The sequence below is a fragment of the Rana temporaria genome, chromosome 2 (assembly GCF_905171775.1).
Source record: "Rana temporaria chromosome 2, aRanTem1.1, whole genome shotgun sequence".
Classification (NCBI taxonomy): Eukaryota; Metazoa; Chordata; class Amphibia; order Anura; family Ranidae; genus Rana; species Rana temporaria.
The window spans coordinates 283,445,169-283,463,927 of record NC_053490.1 but is presented as its reverse complement, the minus strand read 5'-3'; the positions used below and the strand labels follow the sequence as shown (position 1 = coordinate 283,463,927).

Here is an 18,759-nt window from a genome sequence, read left to right as displayed (position 1 = left end):
CTAAGTTTCAAAGAGTATATGTTAAATACACAGACTACATTGAATTACCAAAGTAGCTCTAAAGGAAGAAGGTCTGCCCCCAAAACGCGTAAGCATTTCCACCGTGTTGCCGTCAAGTCACCCGCCTCACCAGTTGGAGCATTGTATATGACAAGCCTGATTTTATTTTATCTACAATTATCTTCAGTCGACTCGACTACAAGAGTGTTGATATCTTTGGATATCGAAAAAGCTTTCTTTATCGTTACATCACGGGACACAGAGCGGCATTCATTACTATATGGGTTATATGGAGTACCTTCAGGTGTAGACACTGGCAATCTTCAAACAGGAAATGCCCCTCCCTATATAACCCCCTCCCATAGGAGGAGTACCTCAGTTTTTACGCCAGTGTCTTAGGTGTTAGTCATGGTTTAGCTTGCCTCCGCATCCTTGGGATTAGGTGAGCTACCGGTTCTGTCCAAAAAAGCCTGCGCGCTAAAGTGGTCAGTAACCGGACCCCAAACCCTTGGGGTATAGCCCATAATGCTTTCTTTTTAAGAGAGCTGGACCCTGGGCCCAGAACTTAGAAAACCTTTGGGGCGCCTAATGTTTTCTGTTTGCCAGGGTGCTGTATGGGCCCAGGACAGTGGATCCTTCATGGAAGAAGAAGGTTCCCAGGGCCTGAAGGTCTAGACATCCCCACGGAGATGGGGGAAGATTGGACCTCTTGCTTGGCAAAGTCCTGCGGCATGGAGCAGGTAAGTAAGGGGAAAAAACCTGCGGGGCTTGGCTCTTAGCAAGTTTTTTCTGGGAGGTCACAGGGGACATGCCTAAAGGTTATGCATTGCATCTGGCAAACCAGTCACATATCATGAAGATAGGATGGCTCTATATGTTATATTTCCCCATAAAAAGTGACCTCCCTGGTAGTGTTGCAAAAGCTGTGAGCGGGGCGCTGAGGACACACAGTGGCCAGAAAGAATACTACAGTCTTCAGAAGATTGTGGTTTAGCCTAGGAATAGGCTGGTTTTCTTTTCCATCTCATAGTCTTTTCTTTGGCAATACTACTCAGGGGGATAGAATGTTTTTTCTTGCCTAGATTGAAAAAAAAAAAAAAAGAAGAAAAGTTTTTCTTTGAAAAAAAAAAAAAAAAAAAAGGGTGTCATCTAGGGTAGAGGAAACATTTTTTATTCCCCAAACAGGTGTTTGGGCATTTAACTATTATAAGTCCCAGGTACCAATAAGTAGCAGGTGTACCTCGGTATTGTACCATGGCATCAAGAGCAGAGGGTACAAAAGGTGGGGATTCCCCCGCAGAATCTGAGGTCTCGGATAGAGCTATGCCGCTGCTTTCCCCACAGGGAGCCTTTGGGCCATCGGGGTCTGGGGCTAGAGCTGACGCGAGTCAACCCAACCCTAAGGTGGTCACGGAGGAGGTGTTACTCGCCTCTTTAAATGAGATGCGGAGAAGCATGGGAGAAATGATAGCCGCAGCCATGCGGGGTAGTAAGCGGAATAGATCTCCGTCACCCGTGCGCGGACCCTCGGAAGAGGAGGTCCTTTCCTCTGGGGAATTGGACCTCTTGGACAGAGACCAGGTAGGTTCAGGGATCGAGGATCCGGATACAGAGGAGTCTGGGGCAGTCTCCCTGAGGGAGAGCTGGTGGATTCAGGGCTTGACGGACTTGGTCCATAAGGCATTCAACCTACCTGTACCAGATCTCCAGGTATCCACGGTTTCAGCTTTGGGCTCACTGAGGGCGCCTCAAAGCAGTGCTGTGTTTCCGATCCATCCTCTATTGGAGGAAGTCTTGTTCCAAGAGTGGAACAAACCAGACAAGGTTTTCTTTCCACCTAAGAAATTTTCTGTCTTATATCCTATGGAAGAAAAGTTTTCCAAGAGATGGGCTTCTCCTGCAGTAGACGCAGCCATCTCATGTGTTAACAAATCGTTAACATGTCCTGTAGAAAACGTACAGGTTTTCAAAGATCCAGTTGATAGACGCTTGGAAGCCCTACTTAAGAACTCCTTCACTTCTGCAGGGGCAGTAGTACAGCCAGCCGTGGCTGCGATTGGAGTCGCTCAAGCTTTATCGGATCAATTTAAGCAAATGCTTGAACTTATTCCTGCCGAGCAGGCAGAAGAATTTTCGGATGTCCCTAAGGCCATATGTTTTACGGTAGACGCAATCAAGGATTCTATCCAACAAGCGTCACGTTTATCATTATCCCTTATCCATATGAGAAGACTCTTATGGTTAAAAAGCTGGGAGGCTGAGCCCCCATGCAAGAAGCTCCTGGCAGGGTTTCCCTTCCATGGAGGACGGCTCTTCGGAGAGGACTTAGATAAATACATTCAGACCATTTCAAGCGGCAAGAGTACTCTCTTGCCAACTAAGAAGAGGGTTCAGGGACCTGCGTTTAAACGACAGTCCTCCCCTGGGCAGGGGCCCTCTAATGCCAAGCAGTATCGACGGCCTCCTGCAAGAACAAACTTCGGCTTTAACAGCAGATCACGAGGACAGGCTGTTAGGGGCAAGAGGCAGTGGTTTCGCAAGCCAGCAAAACCAGCCCCCAAGTCTACCTCATGAAGGGGCGCCCCCACCCACGAAGGTGGGGGGAAGGCTGCGACTCTTTTCGGAGATTTGGGAAGCCAACATTCCCGACGAGTGGGTACGGTCTTCCGTGGCCACAGGCTACAAGCTAGAGTTCCTAAGGTTTCCTCCTCCTCATTTCCAGGAGTCGAGGATTCCAAACGATCTGGAGAAAAGAGCCGCATTAAGGTCGGCTCTAGATCATCTACTTTCCCAGGAAGTAATAGTAGAGGTACCAGTCCTGGAACAGGGGCTGGGTTTCTACTCCAACCTATTCATCATCCTAAAGCCCAATGGAGATGTCAGGCCAATTTTGGACCTAAAGATGGTAAATGCATACTTAAAGGTCCGCTCATTTCGGATGGAATCCGTGCGGTCAGCAGCTGCCACACTCCAAAAGGACGACTTCATGGCGTCCATAGACATAAAGGATGCCTACCTTCATGTTCCAATTTATCAGCCACATCAAAGATATCTACGCTTTATGGTGGCTTCGCGTCATTTCCAATTCGTGGCGCTTCCCTTCGGGTTGGCTACGCCCCCCCGGGTGTTCACGAAGGTTCTAGCTCCAATCCTAGCCAAGCTAAGGATCCAAGGGGTCACGATCCTAGCATACCTGGACGACCTCCTAGTCATAGACCACTCATCTCCCGGCTTGGAACGAGCAGTGGCCCTCACGGTCCAATACCTCGAGAGGTTCGGCTGGGTCCTAAATCAAGAAAAGTCAACATTCCAGCCCACAAGGCAGTTGGAATATCTCGGCATGAGATTAGACACGGAACAACAAGGGGTGTTCCTACCTCTGAGGAAGGTCAAAGCCATCAAGGAATTAATCCTACTGGTTCTAAGCAAGAAAAAACCGACTATTCGCCTATGTATGAGATTACTAGGCAAGATGGTGGCTACTTTCGAGGCGGTGCCATACGCCCAGAGCCACACTCGCATCCTGCAGGCAGCCATCCTGTCAGCATGGAGCAGAAGGCCACAGGCCTTGGATATCCCGTTGCCTCTCTCATCAAGAGTCCGGCAAAGTCTGTGTTGGTGGTTAGACCCTCAGAATCTACTGAAGGGAAAATCTTTCAGCCCAGTGGCTTGGAAGATAGTGACCACAGACGCCAGCCTGACGGGCTGGGGAGCGATTGTGGATGGTTCCACTCGCCAAGGTATTTGGGCAAAGCCAGAGAAGCTTTTACCCATCAACATCTTGGAGCTCAGAGCTGTTCGACTAGCCCTCAGGGCTTGGACGTCGAAATTGCAGGGGCTCCCGGTGAGAATTCAATCAGACAATGCCACGGCAGTGGCATACATAAATCACCAAGGGGGGACCAGGAGTCAGGCCGCTCAGAGAGAAGTGAGCTTGATTCTCTTATGGGCAGAGGCTCATGTGCCCTGCATATCGGCAGTATTCATTCCCGGAGTGGACAACTTTCAGGCGGACTTCTTAAGCCGCCAGACTCTATGGCCGGGGGAATGGTCTCTGCATCCACAAGTCTTTCAAGCACTCTGCCAAAGATGGGGAGTGCCGGACGTGGATATCATGGCATCGAGACTCAACAAGAAGCTAGACAGGTTCATGTCCCGCTCAAGGGATCCGATGGCCTGCGGAACCGATGCTCTGGTTTGCCCTTGGCATCAGTTCAAGCTTCTTTATGCGTTTCCCCCGCTCCAGTTACTACCCCGCCTGCTGCGCAGGATCCGGGTGGAGCACATACCAGTTATCCTGGTAGCTCCAGCATGGCCCAGAAGGGCTTGGTACTCACTAATCCTAAGGATGGTAGTGGGAAACCCTTGGACTCTGCCTCTAAGGCCAGACCTGCTATCGCAAGGTCCGATCCTCCACCCTGCCTTACGGCATCTAAATTTGACGGCCTGGAAGCTGAATCCTTGATTCTCAGGGGTAGAGGTCTGTCTCAGAAGGTAATCTCTACCCTAATCAGAGCCAGGAAACCGGTCTCTAGGGTGATTTATCACAGGGTCTGGAAGGCCTATATAGGCTGGTGCGAGTCCAAGCTATGGCTTCCTCGCAAGTTCACCATAGATAGAGTTTTAAGTTTTCTCCAGCTAGGAGTGGATAAAGGATTGGCATTAAGCACAATCAAAGGACAGATTTCTGCCCTGTCAGTGTGGTTTCAGCGGCCACTGGCCACCCACTCGCTGGTTAAGACCTTCCTTCAAGGGGTCTTACGTATTAAACCTCCAGTTAAATCCCCGCTTTGTCCGTGGGATTTAAATCTTGTTCTGTCGAGTTTACAGAAACAACCGTTTGAGCCGTTGGCTGAAGTTCCTTTGGTTCTACTGACAAGGAAGTTGGTGTTTTTGGTTGCCATAGTTTCCGCAAGAAGAGTTTCGGAACTGGCAGCCTTATCCTGTAAGGAACCATATCTTATATTTCATAAGGACAAGGTCGTTCTCCGCCCTCATCCTTCCTTCTTACCGAAGGTCATATCCAGTTTTCATTTGAACCAGGATTTGGTATTACCATCCTTCTTCCCTAAACCTACTTCCAGAAAGGAAGGGTTGCTGCATACCTTAGATATTGTCAGGGCCATGAATGCCTATCTTAAAGCTACAGAGAAGATCCGGAAAACAGATGTCCTGTTTATTCTACCGGATGGGCCCAAGAAGGGGCAGGCAGCTGCAAAGTCCACCATTTCTAGGTGGATTAAGCAATTGATCACTCAGGCCTACGGCTTGAAAGGGTTGCCTCCTCCAGTATCATTAAAGGCTCATTCTACTAGAGCCATGGGCGCCTCCTGGGCAGCGCACCACCAGATCTCTATGGCTCAAGTTTGCAAGGCGGCAACCTGGTCTTCTGTCCACACATTTACAAAATTCTACAAGTTGGACGTAAGAAGGAATACTGATACTGCCTTCGGGCAGGCAGTGCTGCAGGCTGCAGTTTGAGACCCTCGGATTCCGGGGGCTCCTCTTTTTTTTGAGTTAAATTTAAAATTTAAGATTATTTTTCTCAAATAAGTTGGATTTATTATGATTTGAGTATATCTCTAAATTAAATCCTTTTGTCTTGGAGATGTTCTCCCTCCCCTCATTGTAAGCATTGCTTTGGGACATCCCATATAGTAATGAATGCCGCTCTGTGTCCCGTGATGTAACGATAAAGAAAAAGAGATTTTTAATACAGCTTACCTGTAAAATCTTTTTCTTGGAGTACATCACGGGACACAGAGCTCCCACCCCTCTTTTGAGGACCATTTTGGGAGGCATACTGCTTGCTACAAAACTGAGGTACTCCTCCTATGGGAGGGGGTTATATAGGGAGGGGCATTTCCTGTTTGAAGATTGCCAGTGTCTACACCTGAAGGTACTCCATATAACCCATATAGTAATGAATGCCGCTCTGTGTCCCGTGATGTACTCCAAGAAAAAGATTTTACAGGTAAGCTGTATTAAAAATCTCTTTTTTGCCTCCTTTGATTAGATATTTCTTCTGTTCTAGAGGTTATGGGCTTTGGCCAAGGCTTCCGCAGATGGATTGAGCTATTTTATAAATCTCCAACAGCTCAAGGAACGTTAAGGGTGTCCTCTTCTCTATGTTTCCGGTGGAAAGGGGCCTGAGGCAGGGCTGTCCACCATCACCAGCCATGTTTACTCTAATGATGGAGCCCATTGCCATGAACCTTAGATGTTCTGCTTTGGAGGCAGGGATTAAAGTTGCCCTCTAGAAGACAAATTGGCAATGTATGCTGATAAAATTGTATCCTCTTTCTTAGGGAACCAGGACCCTCTCTTAAAGAGGACTTTCATATGCTTTCAAGGTTCTCAGATTACTCTGGGTTGCGGATTGTTTCAAATAAATCCAAAATTCTTCCTATGGACCCTGAGGCATGTCTGCCTCCCTGGGATGGATGAATAATCTTAAATATCTAGGTGTTAAAGTGATTGTAAAGTCAATTTTTTTTCTCTATTAAAATAACAAACATGTTATACCTAACTGCTCTATGCAGTGGTTTTGCACAGAGAAGACAGGATCCTCCTTTTCTTGGGTCCCTGGCTGGAGCTCCTGGCCTCTCCCTTCTTTTGAATGCCCCCACAGAATGCAGCTTGCTATGAGGGCATCAGAGCCTAGCTGTAATTCAGTGTCTCCATTGAGACACGGAGCTGCTGGTTTGCCCCACCCCCTCTCACTCCTTATTGACTAACTGAGTTTGATTGACAGCAGCGGGAGCCAATGTCGCCACTGCTGTGTCTCCGCCAATTAGGAAGGAGAGTCTTGGATGGTTGAGGCCTTTGTGAACATCGCTTTATAGAGATATCTTTGGTTTCTTGAAGACTGAATTTGAAGCATTATTACAGAGTATGAATTCTAAGTTGAGATCATGGGATAATTTGCCCCTATCCCCTACAGGGGGAATCAGTCTACTTAAGGTGAAGGCCCTTCCTGCCATAGATTACATCCTGAAGCACTCCTCTATTTGGATCCCTAAAAAATATTTTAAACTATTTGATTTGGCTATCACCTCTTTTATATGGGGCCCAAGACAACCTAGATTTAAGTTAGCTGTGCTTCTGTCATGTACCTGGGTGTCTTTAAACCAGGATGTTCCTGGTCCCACAGCTGCAGTCTTACCTGTTGTGCCACGGAGGAGCTCTGGAGTTATTAAAATGTTCTCCCAGCTTGATTCATTACCTTGTACAATCAAGCAGCCCATAAATAGCAGCACTTCCTGTTACTCAGTGCCTGTTTGTTTGGACTAGATCCCTGGGTGTAGTGATAATTCTGTGATTTTGACTACTGTGTATTGAACCTCTGCCTGATTTCTTGATCATTTTCCAGCCTGCTTATTTAGTACTTCACCACCAGCTAGTGTATGACCTCTGTCTGCCTGACCATTCTTTGGATTTAGATTTTGTACCGCTTTGCCTGATCTGTTGCCGACTTGACCTGCCTGACTACATCTTTGTCTGAATCCTCAGCATACAAGCTCTACTTTGGACACTACCTACCATAGATACCTTACATTACAAATGGGCCACAATGGCAGTAGACCCTGCTGAGATTGTTAAGGCGATTTTGCATCAGGGACAATTGATTGGAGCTCGTGAACAGCTTATTTCTTCTCTGGTTGCCAAGTTAGATGAACTTTGTGCTATGCTTAACTATTGCTTGCCTGGTCCCTCTACACCGGTCCAGACTCCAGCTCCAATCCAACCCGCCTTTTCTGTACCACCCAAACTTCCCTTGCCTGAAAAGTTTGGTGGTGATACTGAGGACTGCACAGGTTTTTTAAATGTTTACTATTTGCATTTTTGCAACAACCCTGAGACTTTTAGAACTTCGTCCGCCAAGGTGACTTTTGTAATTTCCTCGTTAAAGGGGAATGCCCTGGCCTGGGTCTCTCCTTACCAGGAACGCAATGATCCTGTGCTGCAAGTTGCTAACAAATTTCTGGCTTCTCTCCAGACTGTATTTGGCAAGCCAGATAGAAATTCTGCAGCTGAGTGCTCACTTTTGGACATACACCAGGTCTGTGGCACAGTATGCTATTGAGTTCCGTACCCTGGCTGCTGAGACTAATTGGGACTTCAGGGCATTACGTGCAGCCTTCCGAAAAGGTCTTACAGATCGCATCAAGGACAAATTAGTCTATAAGGATTCCCCTAAAGAAAAACACAGGGGAGGGTCTTCAGCTCAAATCCAGAGACATATAAAAATTCCCCTGAAGACCTTGAAAAATCCATAGAGCTGTGTGTTCGTCTGGATGCCCGGTATCATGAAAGGTGCCAAGAGAGAACTTAGAACTTAGAACTTGCAAGCTTCCTAGGCCAGGTTACTGTTTGGCCCCCAACTTCCAAGCACTACCTCAGCCAGAACCTGAAATTTCAGTTGAATCCCAGGCACCTGTGGAACCCATGGAAGTCAGCCATCTCCACGTAACAGAGTCCGAGAAACAAAAAAGAGGGATGCATTGGGCTATGCCTGTACTGTGGACTTAAAGGACATTTGTTATCTATCTGCCCTTCCTGTCCAGTAAAAGGCAGGGTCTAACCAGTGTTGGAGGAGCCAGGTTAGACCTTACAGGTATATCCTCCAAGACAAAGGTTACCTACCGTTCTCGCAATTTTCCATTTAGCCTCTAAACTTGTCTCCTGTGAGGCTTTTGTGGATTCTGGAGCCGCTAGCATATTCCTGGACTACACTTTTGATAAGTAAATTAAAACCTTTTTTGTCCTAAGTCTAGACCCCTGAGCATCACCACCCTGGATGGACAACCGTTGGGAGATGGCCTTGTAATGTTTGAGACTACGACAATCACCCTTCAGGTAGGCGCACTCCACAAAAAGGAAATAATCCTGTCTCTTATTGATTCTCCACTTCTGCCTGTTATCCTTGGTTACCTATGGTTACAAAAACACAACCCTTCTTTTGATTGGGAAAATGGGGAACTAACCTCTTGGGGGGCGCCTTGTTATCAAAACTGTTTGTCTCAGCCCAAAAGACTTTCTGTTTGTCTGTTGGCTTCCATGACCATCCCACCTACCTTGCCTTGCGAATACCATGAGCTTGAAGATGTATTTTGCAAGCAAAAGGCAGTGGTTTTACCTCCACATCTTTCTTTTGACTGTGCAATTAATTTGATTCCTGGAGCACCTTTTTCCAAAGTAAGGACCTATCCCCTGTCATTGCCTGAACAAAGATCCATGGAGGAATACGTAAAAGACAACTTGGAAAGAGATTTTATCCAACCCTCGTCTTCTCCAGTAGGGGCAGGTTTTTTCTTTGTTGGAAAAAATGATGGGGGTCTTCGACCATGCATAGACTATCGAGGGTTAAATCAAATCACCGCAAAAGACTCCTACCCTTTGCCTCTCTCATTCTAGAACTGTTTGACGTACTTAAGGGAGCCATCATCTTTTCTAAACTGAACCTCCAAGGGGCTTATAATTTGATTCGAATTAGAGAGGGAGACGAGTGACCACTTTAAAGCTTCGTACACATGGTCGGATTATCCGACATGAATTGTGTGATGACAGGCTGTTGGCAGAAAAACCGTCCGTTTATATTGTTGCTGGATTTTCTACAGACAAATGTGGGATAGCATGCTTTTAAATTGTCCGCCAATAATTGTGTGTTGTCAGATTTTCCCGATCATGTGTACACAAGTCTGTCGGACATAACTCCATAGTACAAACACACATGCTTGGAAGCAATGCTCACCATAACACAACATTATCAGAGGTTGCCCAAGGGGTTGCGCTAAAGAGCTGAAAAAACATGTAGTTTCGTGTTCGTTGGCCAACAATTCTTTGCCGTTTGTATCCAAAACAAATTCCTGGACAATGCCCTTCGGACAAAAGTCCTATGCTTTGTCCACAGGAAATCCAATCATGTATATGAGGCTTAAGAGGGCTCCAAAGCTTTCTACGGTTTGCAAATTACTATAGACGCTTCATCAAAGGTTTTGCCTCCCTTGCTGCCCCCCTTACTGCTATGACTAAGAACATTTCAAATTGCAAGATGTGGCCTCAGAAGCAAAATCAGCTTTCCAGCAATTAAGACATGTTGAGCATGTTTGATGTCTCTGAGGTAAGAGCAGGTGTCGTGCTGTCCCAGAGACAGCCTAAATCTGTTTTCTCTAGAAGGTTATCTCCAGCGGGAATCGAGAACTACTGGCCATCAAATTGGCATTGTCTGAATGGCGACATCTTCTGGAAGGGGCTTCCAAGCCTTTTTCTATCCTGACTAACCATCTTCAGACTGCTAAACGTTTAAATTCACGTCAGGCTCGATGGGCTCTGTTTTTCTCCCGTTTTAATTTAGTTTTTTCTTATGTCCCTGGACATAAGAACAAGATAGTCGATGCTCTTTCCAGACAGTTTGCTACGTCCGAGGAAGATCAACCTACCGAGCAGTATATAAACCCATTTGTACTGCTCATTTTGTACCGCTCCCTGGATTATTTACAGCGGAAGCACTGTCTACCCTCTTCCTTTCCCATGTTGAGAAACATCACCTTCAAACAGATGGTCAAACCGAATGCATGAATCAGACCCTGGAAACCTACCTTCGACATTATGTCAATGCGTTACACTCCAACTGGTCTGAGTATTTGCCTTTGACCGAATTTGCCATTAACTCCCGTTGGCACAGTGCTCTTGCTACCACACCATTCTATGCAGCCCTAGGCTATCACTCTCAGACTTTTCCCCTACTTTGGCCTTCTTCTAGTGTACCAGCAGCAGATCAGCGGGTGAAAAATATTCTTCTACGCTGGAAAATGATTTGCTTATTACTATGGAGGGGTCCACTGGGGAGGGAGCCATGTCATGTACCTGGGTGTCTTTGAACTGGATGTTCTTGGTCCCACAGCTGCAGTATTACCTGTTGTGCCACGGAGGAGCTCTAGAGTTATTGCAATGTTCTCCCAGCTTGGTGCATTGCCTTGGACTCACCAGCCCCACCTGCTGCCAGCTGCGGACAATGTACAATCAAGCAGCCCATAAATAGCAGCACTTTCTGTTACTCAGCGCCTGTTTGTTTGGAATAGCTTCCTGGGTGTATTGATAGCGCTGTGATTTTGACTACCGTGTATTGAACCTCTGCCTGAATTCTTGACCATTCTCCAGCCTGCTTATTTGGTACTTCACCACCAGCTAGTGTATGACCTCCGCCTACCTGACCATTCTTTGGATTTCGATTGTGTACCGTTTTGCCTGATCTGTTGCCAACTTTACCTGCCTTACTACATCTTCGTCTGAGTCCTCAGCATACAAGTTCCACTTCGGACACTACCTACCACAGGTACCTTACAGCTTCAAAGGCCCTGGGTGGATTAACTTGACCTAACATTTATAAATAATATCTTGTTGCCTTACTCTCACATGTTCATAATTGTCTGATGTTTGAAGCCTCTAATGCCTCAGTGGACCTGGAAGCTGCCTGCCTAGACTCCTATGGGGCTCTATGAGATCTGCCCTCTAGCGAGGTCTGTCTACTGCACTAAACCTTATAACCTCCATGAAGGTTGTTCTCAAAGATTGGACAGTGGTGCACCCTGTATGGCTCTATGCCCGGAAAGCAATGTGTTACAATGGAAGTCCCCTATTGCCCCTACCTTAGATTTCTGGAAAAATCTGGTTAGCTTGGTTCTTCCACTTTATAATGTCCCTTACCTATCTAGAGATTGCCCTAAAAAGTTTAATAAAGCATGGGTATCTACTAATGCCTCCTGAGGTTTTTCTTTTTTGAGTAAACGCTTTGCTGTACTGTAGCTGGCTTCTTTAAGGTTGAAACAATATTAGCTGGTATCTCTTGAAGCTTCTGACAAATATTAGCCCAACTTTCTCTCGGCACACTTTTTTAAATGTTTTCCTGTTTTTGGTGGACCCGAGTGTATACATTACCATGCGTGACAATGTTCTATGTGAGGTTTTTACATTTACCTTTGTTTTTTTATAATGTGGATATTTGAGCCAGGGTATGCCCAGTTTGCTCTGTTTTGTATTCATATACGGTATCCTTGAAATTCTAATAAAGAGAATTTATATAAACATAAAAAAATAGAGAAATCTGGAGAATTGCACATTTGTTATTTGTTATGTTATTTTAATTACCGTGTTTCCCCAAAAATAAGCCTGGGTCGTATATTAATTTTGGCAACAAAAGACCCAGTAGGGCTTATTTTCGGGGTAGGTCTTATAACGTGCTGTTTCTCTCCCTCCCTGCCTGTCAGGAAGCCTCAGTTTGAACAAAGTTAAAATGCTTGTAAAATGCCCAAATCCTGTTACAGTAGCACACAATACATTACACAATGTGTGTGCCCCTGCAATCCAATGGTGCCAAACGCCTCAGCTCTGCTCTCCTCCACCTCTCCCAAAAACCCACCCCCCCCTCCGCAGCTCTCTGAGCGGGGAAGAGAGCACACCGGCATGTAACAAAATAAAGATCTGTAGCATTTTAGTGCTTAGGTCTGTATGGATCGCGTGAGTTATACGGTACCATGTGAAGACAGGAGTATCGTTATGCACATAGTGTGACATGTTGATTTAGTGCTGAGCCTCTGCACTGAGAAGATTGTACCTTTCGTGACTGCATAGGAAGGAGGGGCCCCGAGATCCTCTGCCGACAGCTGGGAGAAAGAGGAGGAGACCAGCAGGGAGATGAGCTGAGCGCCGCTCTGTAACAAAGGCACCTGACACTGCTACCGTAGATCAAAGAGACACATACACAGCCACAGCACACTGCACACCGCCATATCAGAGTGGATTGTAGGAGTACACACGCACCTCAAACTAGGGCTTATTTTCGGGGTAGGGCTTATATTGCAGCCCTCCTGGAAAATAGCACTAGGTCTTACTTTCGGGGAAACACGGTAGTAACAACAGACTTTTGTGAAGCTCCAAACTGAATGTACTGATAAAAAGACAAACAAAATAACCTTCAGTTAAACATTCATTTTAGCCATGACAGTTAAAGATTTCAATAGACTGCTATGCACACTTTAAATATATATTTTTTTATTTTATTACATGAACGCAATAACAAGGTATATCCTTCTGTTAATTTTATTGTTTGATTTACTGGATTGTTTTTTGTTTATTGATTTTCTTTTTATATCTACTTTGAGACCATAAAGCAAGCAGGCATAGACTTATTTAGTAATCAGATGACATTTTACATAATCATTTTTCAATTTCATTCAAAGGTATTTGTTTTAATTTTAGAGATGTTTGGATCATTTTAATGCAGTGCTAAAGCTATGTGACTTTGTTACAATTAATTATATGTAAACCTCTATTTGCAACACTTCAAAAGTGCTGTCTGCACCCAGCCTGATCTAATAAATTGTAAATTCATTTAATGGGTATTGTGTATTTTAGTTCTCCCAAGGGGGTGGAGGAACATCAAGGTTGTTAAATATGATATTGAAATAGGCATGATAAACTCAAATGAAACTTAGTGCCAATCAGAGCAATATCTTTATGTATGCCCCGACCTCTCCAGGCATTCTCTGGCCAAGCCTACTCAGGGGAAGAATTTAGCAGCTATACATAAGAGGCTTCATGAAAGAAAAATGGGTCCTGCTTGTCTAGATTCATTATATTGAGACTATTTTTAATAGCAGCAGGAGGCTTTTATATTACTTTTAAAAGAAACGTCATTGGCAATTAATTTGGCACCCGTGTTAATTTCTTTGCCATTTATATTATGCATATTTATAAATACCACAGCATAAAAGGACAGATTTAAACTAGAAATCATCTGTTTAATAATCTAGTGGCGGAAATTAATGCTATTTTTGTACGCACTTCCCAAGTAACTTCTTAACACAGCTGATTGCAGAGAATACGTGTGATCATGAAATGTTAATCACAAAAACCTCAAGAGAAATGTCTCAAATGACTAATTCACAAACTAGAGATTAAATTAATCAAAGTCTGAATGGTGAAAATCATGTTCTGCATTATGTGCATACAAGTTACTATGATGTATTTTTGTTTGACTAAACTGTTTATATTTTAGATAGAAAAAAAGCACAATTTGAATACAATTTAATTTGTAGTTTAACGCTAAAGAGTTTTTATTCTTTTTCTATGTATATGATAAGGCAAGCTTATGTTGAAAGATTATTATTAAATAATAAAATCAAAGAAAACCCATTAGGTATAGGAGATAAATTTAAGGAACATAGAAAATAGTAGATTGTGGCAAGTTTGTAATGGTGTAACAAAAACTTTCTTAAACTGCTTAGAATGCAAAAACGTTGTAAAATTCTATTATACAAGAAGAATGCCAAATAAGCATACCTACAATGCGTGTCCCACTTTTGTCTAGAGTGAGATGCATAGCAGACGGCTCATGATGTGGTAAGCCTGTGGCTGTTTTGGTTATAACTAGAGTAGTAGCAGAAATAGAGAATGTGAGTAGGCAGGAATGTTAATAAGTGGCGATACTGCCATTACTATCTCATTCAGCAGCCAGGGACATTTTGCTATTTTCTATATTGTGCCAAAGGTCCTGAAGTCATCTGCCATTTTACACCTTCTTCTGAAAATGCTTCTTACCTTGTTGCCCCAGAACTCAGTACTTTCTGAATCACTGACCAGAAATAAGCATGCAGCAAACAAACTAATTGTCCTGGCAGGGAAACTGGCCAGGAACTCCCAGTGAGATATTTTGCTTGTACTGTGTTGTAGGAACTGAATAGACTGGAGAGTACTCACACAAGCCCAAATCTTGTGTTTGGTGCCCAGTGGGAACTGTTTATTTTTTTCAGGTTACAATAAGGAAACTGTCGATGCAACTGTTTCTACAGAATGTTCCTCTAGTGTGCATAGACACTGTATTCATAAGCTGACTAGTGTACAATAATTGTATCCTGAATAGACACAGCAGCAGAGCAGATAAACTATATAAGAGTCCAGAGTAGTACAAGTACTTCCAAATGCTTAAGGGAGTTGTAAAGGTTTGTGTTTTATTTTCTAAATAGGTTCCTTTAAGCTAGTGCATTGTTAGTTCACTTACTTTTTCCTTCGATTTTCCTTCTAAATGTTTTTTTTCTTTGTCTGAATTTCTCACTTCCTGTTCCTCCTCAGTAAGCTTGCCCCCATCATTCGAGCCGTTCTGGCTGGGGGTTAGTCAGCGAGCTCGCCCCCTCCCTTGCGCTCACAGCGTCTCCCCACAGGGATGTAGTCCCAAGGGAGCGGGCGAACACGCTGACTAACCCCCAGCCAGAATGGCTCGGATGATGGGGGCAAGCTTAGTAAGGGGGAACAAGAAGTGAGAAATTCAGACAAAGAAAAAAAACATTTAGAAGGGAAATCGAAGGAAAAGCTAAGTGAACCAACAATGCACTAGCTTAAAGGAACCTATTGAGAAAATAAAAAACAAACCTTTACAACCCCTTTAAACACCTTATCTCGTATAGAGATCTTTGAAAAGTCATTATCTTGGCGAAAGAACAAATCTCTCACCAACTATAAGTTTTGGTAAGAAGTCTGCCTATCTATGGGCAGAGAAGCCCAAAGAAGTGTTAACGTTTTAACATGCTCTTAGAACAGCAAGTCACCAGGTATTATAACACTGCTTTGGGCCTTGAAAGTGTATTATTTTGTCAAAGTTTTCTGGTGAAATTATTTTGTTGACTTTTGTTCATTGTATAGCTTCCTTTCTATTAAATTACCATAGGTCTTTGTTTGGGTTCATTTACTAAAGGCAAATAGGCTGTTCACTTTGCAAGGGAAGAAAACTTTCCCCAGAGCTTAGGGAATCTGGTGAAGTTTTGCTTCACAAAGAATACTGAGTCACATGCAAGGAAAAAAATGCATTTTTGTTTGCACATGACTGCATGACTGAAGTTAGTAGAGCTTCATCTCGCTTATTAAGCTTTTGGGCCAATCCCCTTGCAAAGCGAACAGCCTATTTGCCTTGATAAGGCAACCCTTTAATTCCAAGCAGGAGATATTGTATTATTTTGTTAACATATTCAAACTAAAAGTTAAACATATCATGCATATCACATAAGGTAGTTATGAAGATGCTTTTTACTACATGTGTTATGTGCTTAATGCTAAATGGACAGAAAACACTAGGTGCTTCAGTATGACATAACCAATGAGTATGATCATAGGAAATAATTACTGCATCATGATTTTATCCATACTAACTAGTGTATATTGTTTGCTTGTTTTCAGGTTTTTAGAGAAAAAGCAATAGGCCTTGGGAAGAAACTTTTACCAGCATTTAGCACACCTACTGGGATTCCACGTGGTATTATCAACCTTGGAAAGTAAGAAAGATGTCTGTTACTAGACTGGCTTATTAAAGTACTATTTTATTTTATGTTTTTAAAGTCACTATGAAATTAAACCACCAGCAGTCATTACATAGAATCTTGTAAAAAATAAAATAAAAAAAATCACATACCAAACCTCACTGAATTTAAATGTCAATGTAACTCAGACCTGCACACACCTGGCCTGATCTCTTCTCTTTATTCCATCACCACATTCAGAAACCAGGGCTGTGGAGTCGGTAGTTGAATGTTTCGACTCCTAAATGTTTCGACAATCTAAATTTAGTAGGAGTCGGAGTTGGAATCGGTGCATTGTTTGCTGACTCCGACTCCAGGTATCCAAAATTTCCTCCGACTCCAGGTACCCAAAATTTCCTCCGACTCCACAGCCCTGTCAGAAACTCAAATATTAAACTCTCATACGATCTTAATGGAAGAGGGAACAGTATGCAAAGTCTTGGGCACGTATAATGAAAGGATTACTCCACATCTCCTCTTTAGAAAGCTCATACAAGAGCCTCTTAGCATGCTGTTAACCAAAATCACTGCGCCAAGCATGTGTCTATAAACAGCTATAATACCCCTGCTGCAATACCATAAAATCACTAGTGCTAGTACACAGGTCTATGAACCAAATGTATAATAGTGTATGTGCGCTAGGTATTAATGTGTATCCCTGATATAGGGGTATCTTACACAATATAGACCAACAATTTCTAAGTATTAAAAAGCATGTAATGCAAACCAAAAATAATAACCACTAAATTGTCTATAAAACAGTCCAACAGTGTTGATAGTGATCTATCCAAGATTCTCGAACTGTGCCCCACTCCTAATCATGCAAAAACGGTGCTCTTCAGACAGTGCTCTTCTGTGATTCCACACATTCCCCTTTAGCACACTGAGACTTACTAGATGCTTTGAGATCTGAGGAAAAAGCGGAAGCTTTGAAACACGTTATCTGACATGTCCAAATGTCAAGCCTTTTTCGAGCTTGTGTTCCATGCTGGTACGCACTTTCGATTCTGGTTCCCAGGCCTCTCTGACCTTACAGTGACCAGGGATTTCACTACTGCCATCTACATTTGCCTGATTCTCACTTTTATTGTGTGAGTAGCCATTTGGCTTTCTTTACTTTTAAATAAATTGTTTGCCATATGCTGCACTTAGTCTGGCGTACCTTGTTAATTTTTTTTACCTGCTTTGACCCAAACACTGTACGGGTCAATATAGGCATGCATAATAATGCCAAAATGTGTGTCTCCACTCTCCTCAATGTCCTCTCATCGCCACTCATCTCACCATGCTACCTTAAACATTGGTGTATTAAACAAAGAGTGTTCACTCACGCTTCACATACAGTATTTAGTGCAACAAAGCAAACTACAACTAAGTCTGGAAATTCCTAACCATACATTTTTTGAGAGGTTAAAAACACTTTCAGGGAATCATTCATTAATAACTGGACCCTGGATAGGTTATACACACCCAGCAGGACATGACCAAAATTACCTCCAAAATTGGCCGTTCATATTTCTACCTGTGGCCATGCAGACATATTTCTGCAGGTGAGATTCAGGACAGATCCCCGACTATCTCAGTGTCCCTTAAACCTTCCCTGAACTTCCTTTTCTCTTTCTTTTAACAACTACTGTTCTGCTTTTCTTAATTTCCTCTATTTCCTACAACACTCTCTTGTGTCTTTCTGTTAAAAACAGAGGGGCAAATGAATGTGCATTATGCTCAAATTACTAAACTATGAAGTATGTGTTTTTTGGTATGATGATCATTTTCAAAATTACTGTTTTTTTTTCAGTTCCAATTAGCTCTCATTGCTCAAAAATCATAAATAAATAATGAACAAATAAAGGCTATCATAAAGGCTATCATAGCTTAGTGAATTGAGCCTGTCTTTTAAACTAGTGCTTTTGCAGATTACTCTCCTACATGATAACCAGTATCAGCAACAGCCCCTGGACTTAAAGCACCCTTATTATGGTACATCTATTTCCAGTCACCCCTGTTTAAACCCTAGAGGAAACAATAATATATACCAATTAAAAGCAGTAAAGTACAACCATATACAATGGAAAAAACAAGCTTTCCTTTCAACTCTAATTCTGGTTATATACTGATAGTTTAGCCAGAGATTCCTCCATTCACACTACACAGATTGCCCAAAAACTACTCTGAAACCCAAAAAAACAACCTGAAAATACATGAAAACTGCTGCTGCATCTGATTGAATGCAGTTGCTTTTTGTTTGCCAAATATTCCTATAATTTTTTATTTGAGGGATGTCTGGTAGGAGAAGGCCAAAAGGGCCACCCACTGAGCTAGTTTTGCCTGGTTCCTTAAAGCGGGAGTTCACCCATTTATAAATATTTTTTTTTTCTCCCCTTAGCTTCCTGCTCGTTCGGTCTAGGGG

General features: G+C 43.4%; 1 protein-coding gene across 1 annotated transcript in view; it reads left to right on the top strand.

Annotated features, from left to right (window-relative positions):
* The window catches only part of MAN1C1 (mannosidase alpha class 1C member 1), a 139,096-nt gene that overhangs the window by 69,828 nt on the left and 50,509 nt on the right, over positions 1-18,759 (top strand). Inside the window, exon 6 of the mRNA XM_040337130.1 lies at positions 16,231-16,325. Coding sequence (XP_040193064.1) covers positions 16,231-16,325 — 95 coding nt within the window. The remainder of the gene's footprint in view (positions 1-16,230; positions 16,326-18,759) is intronic.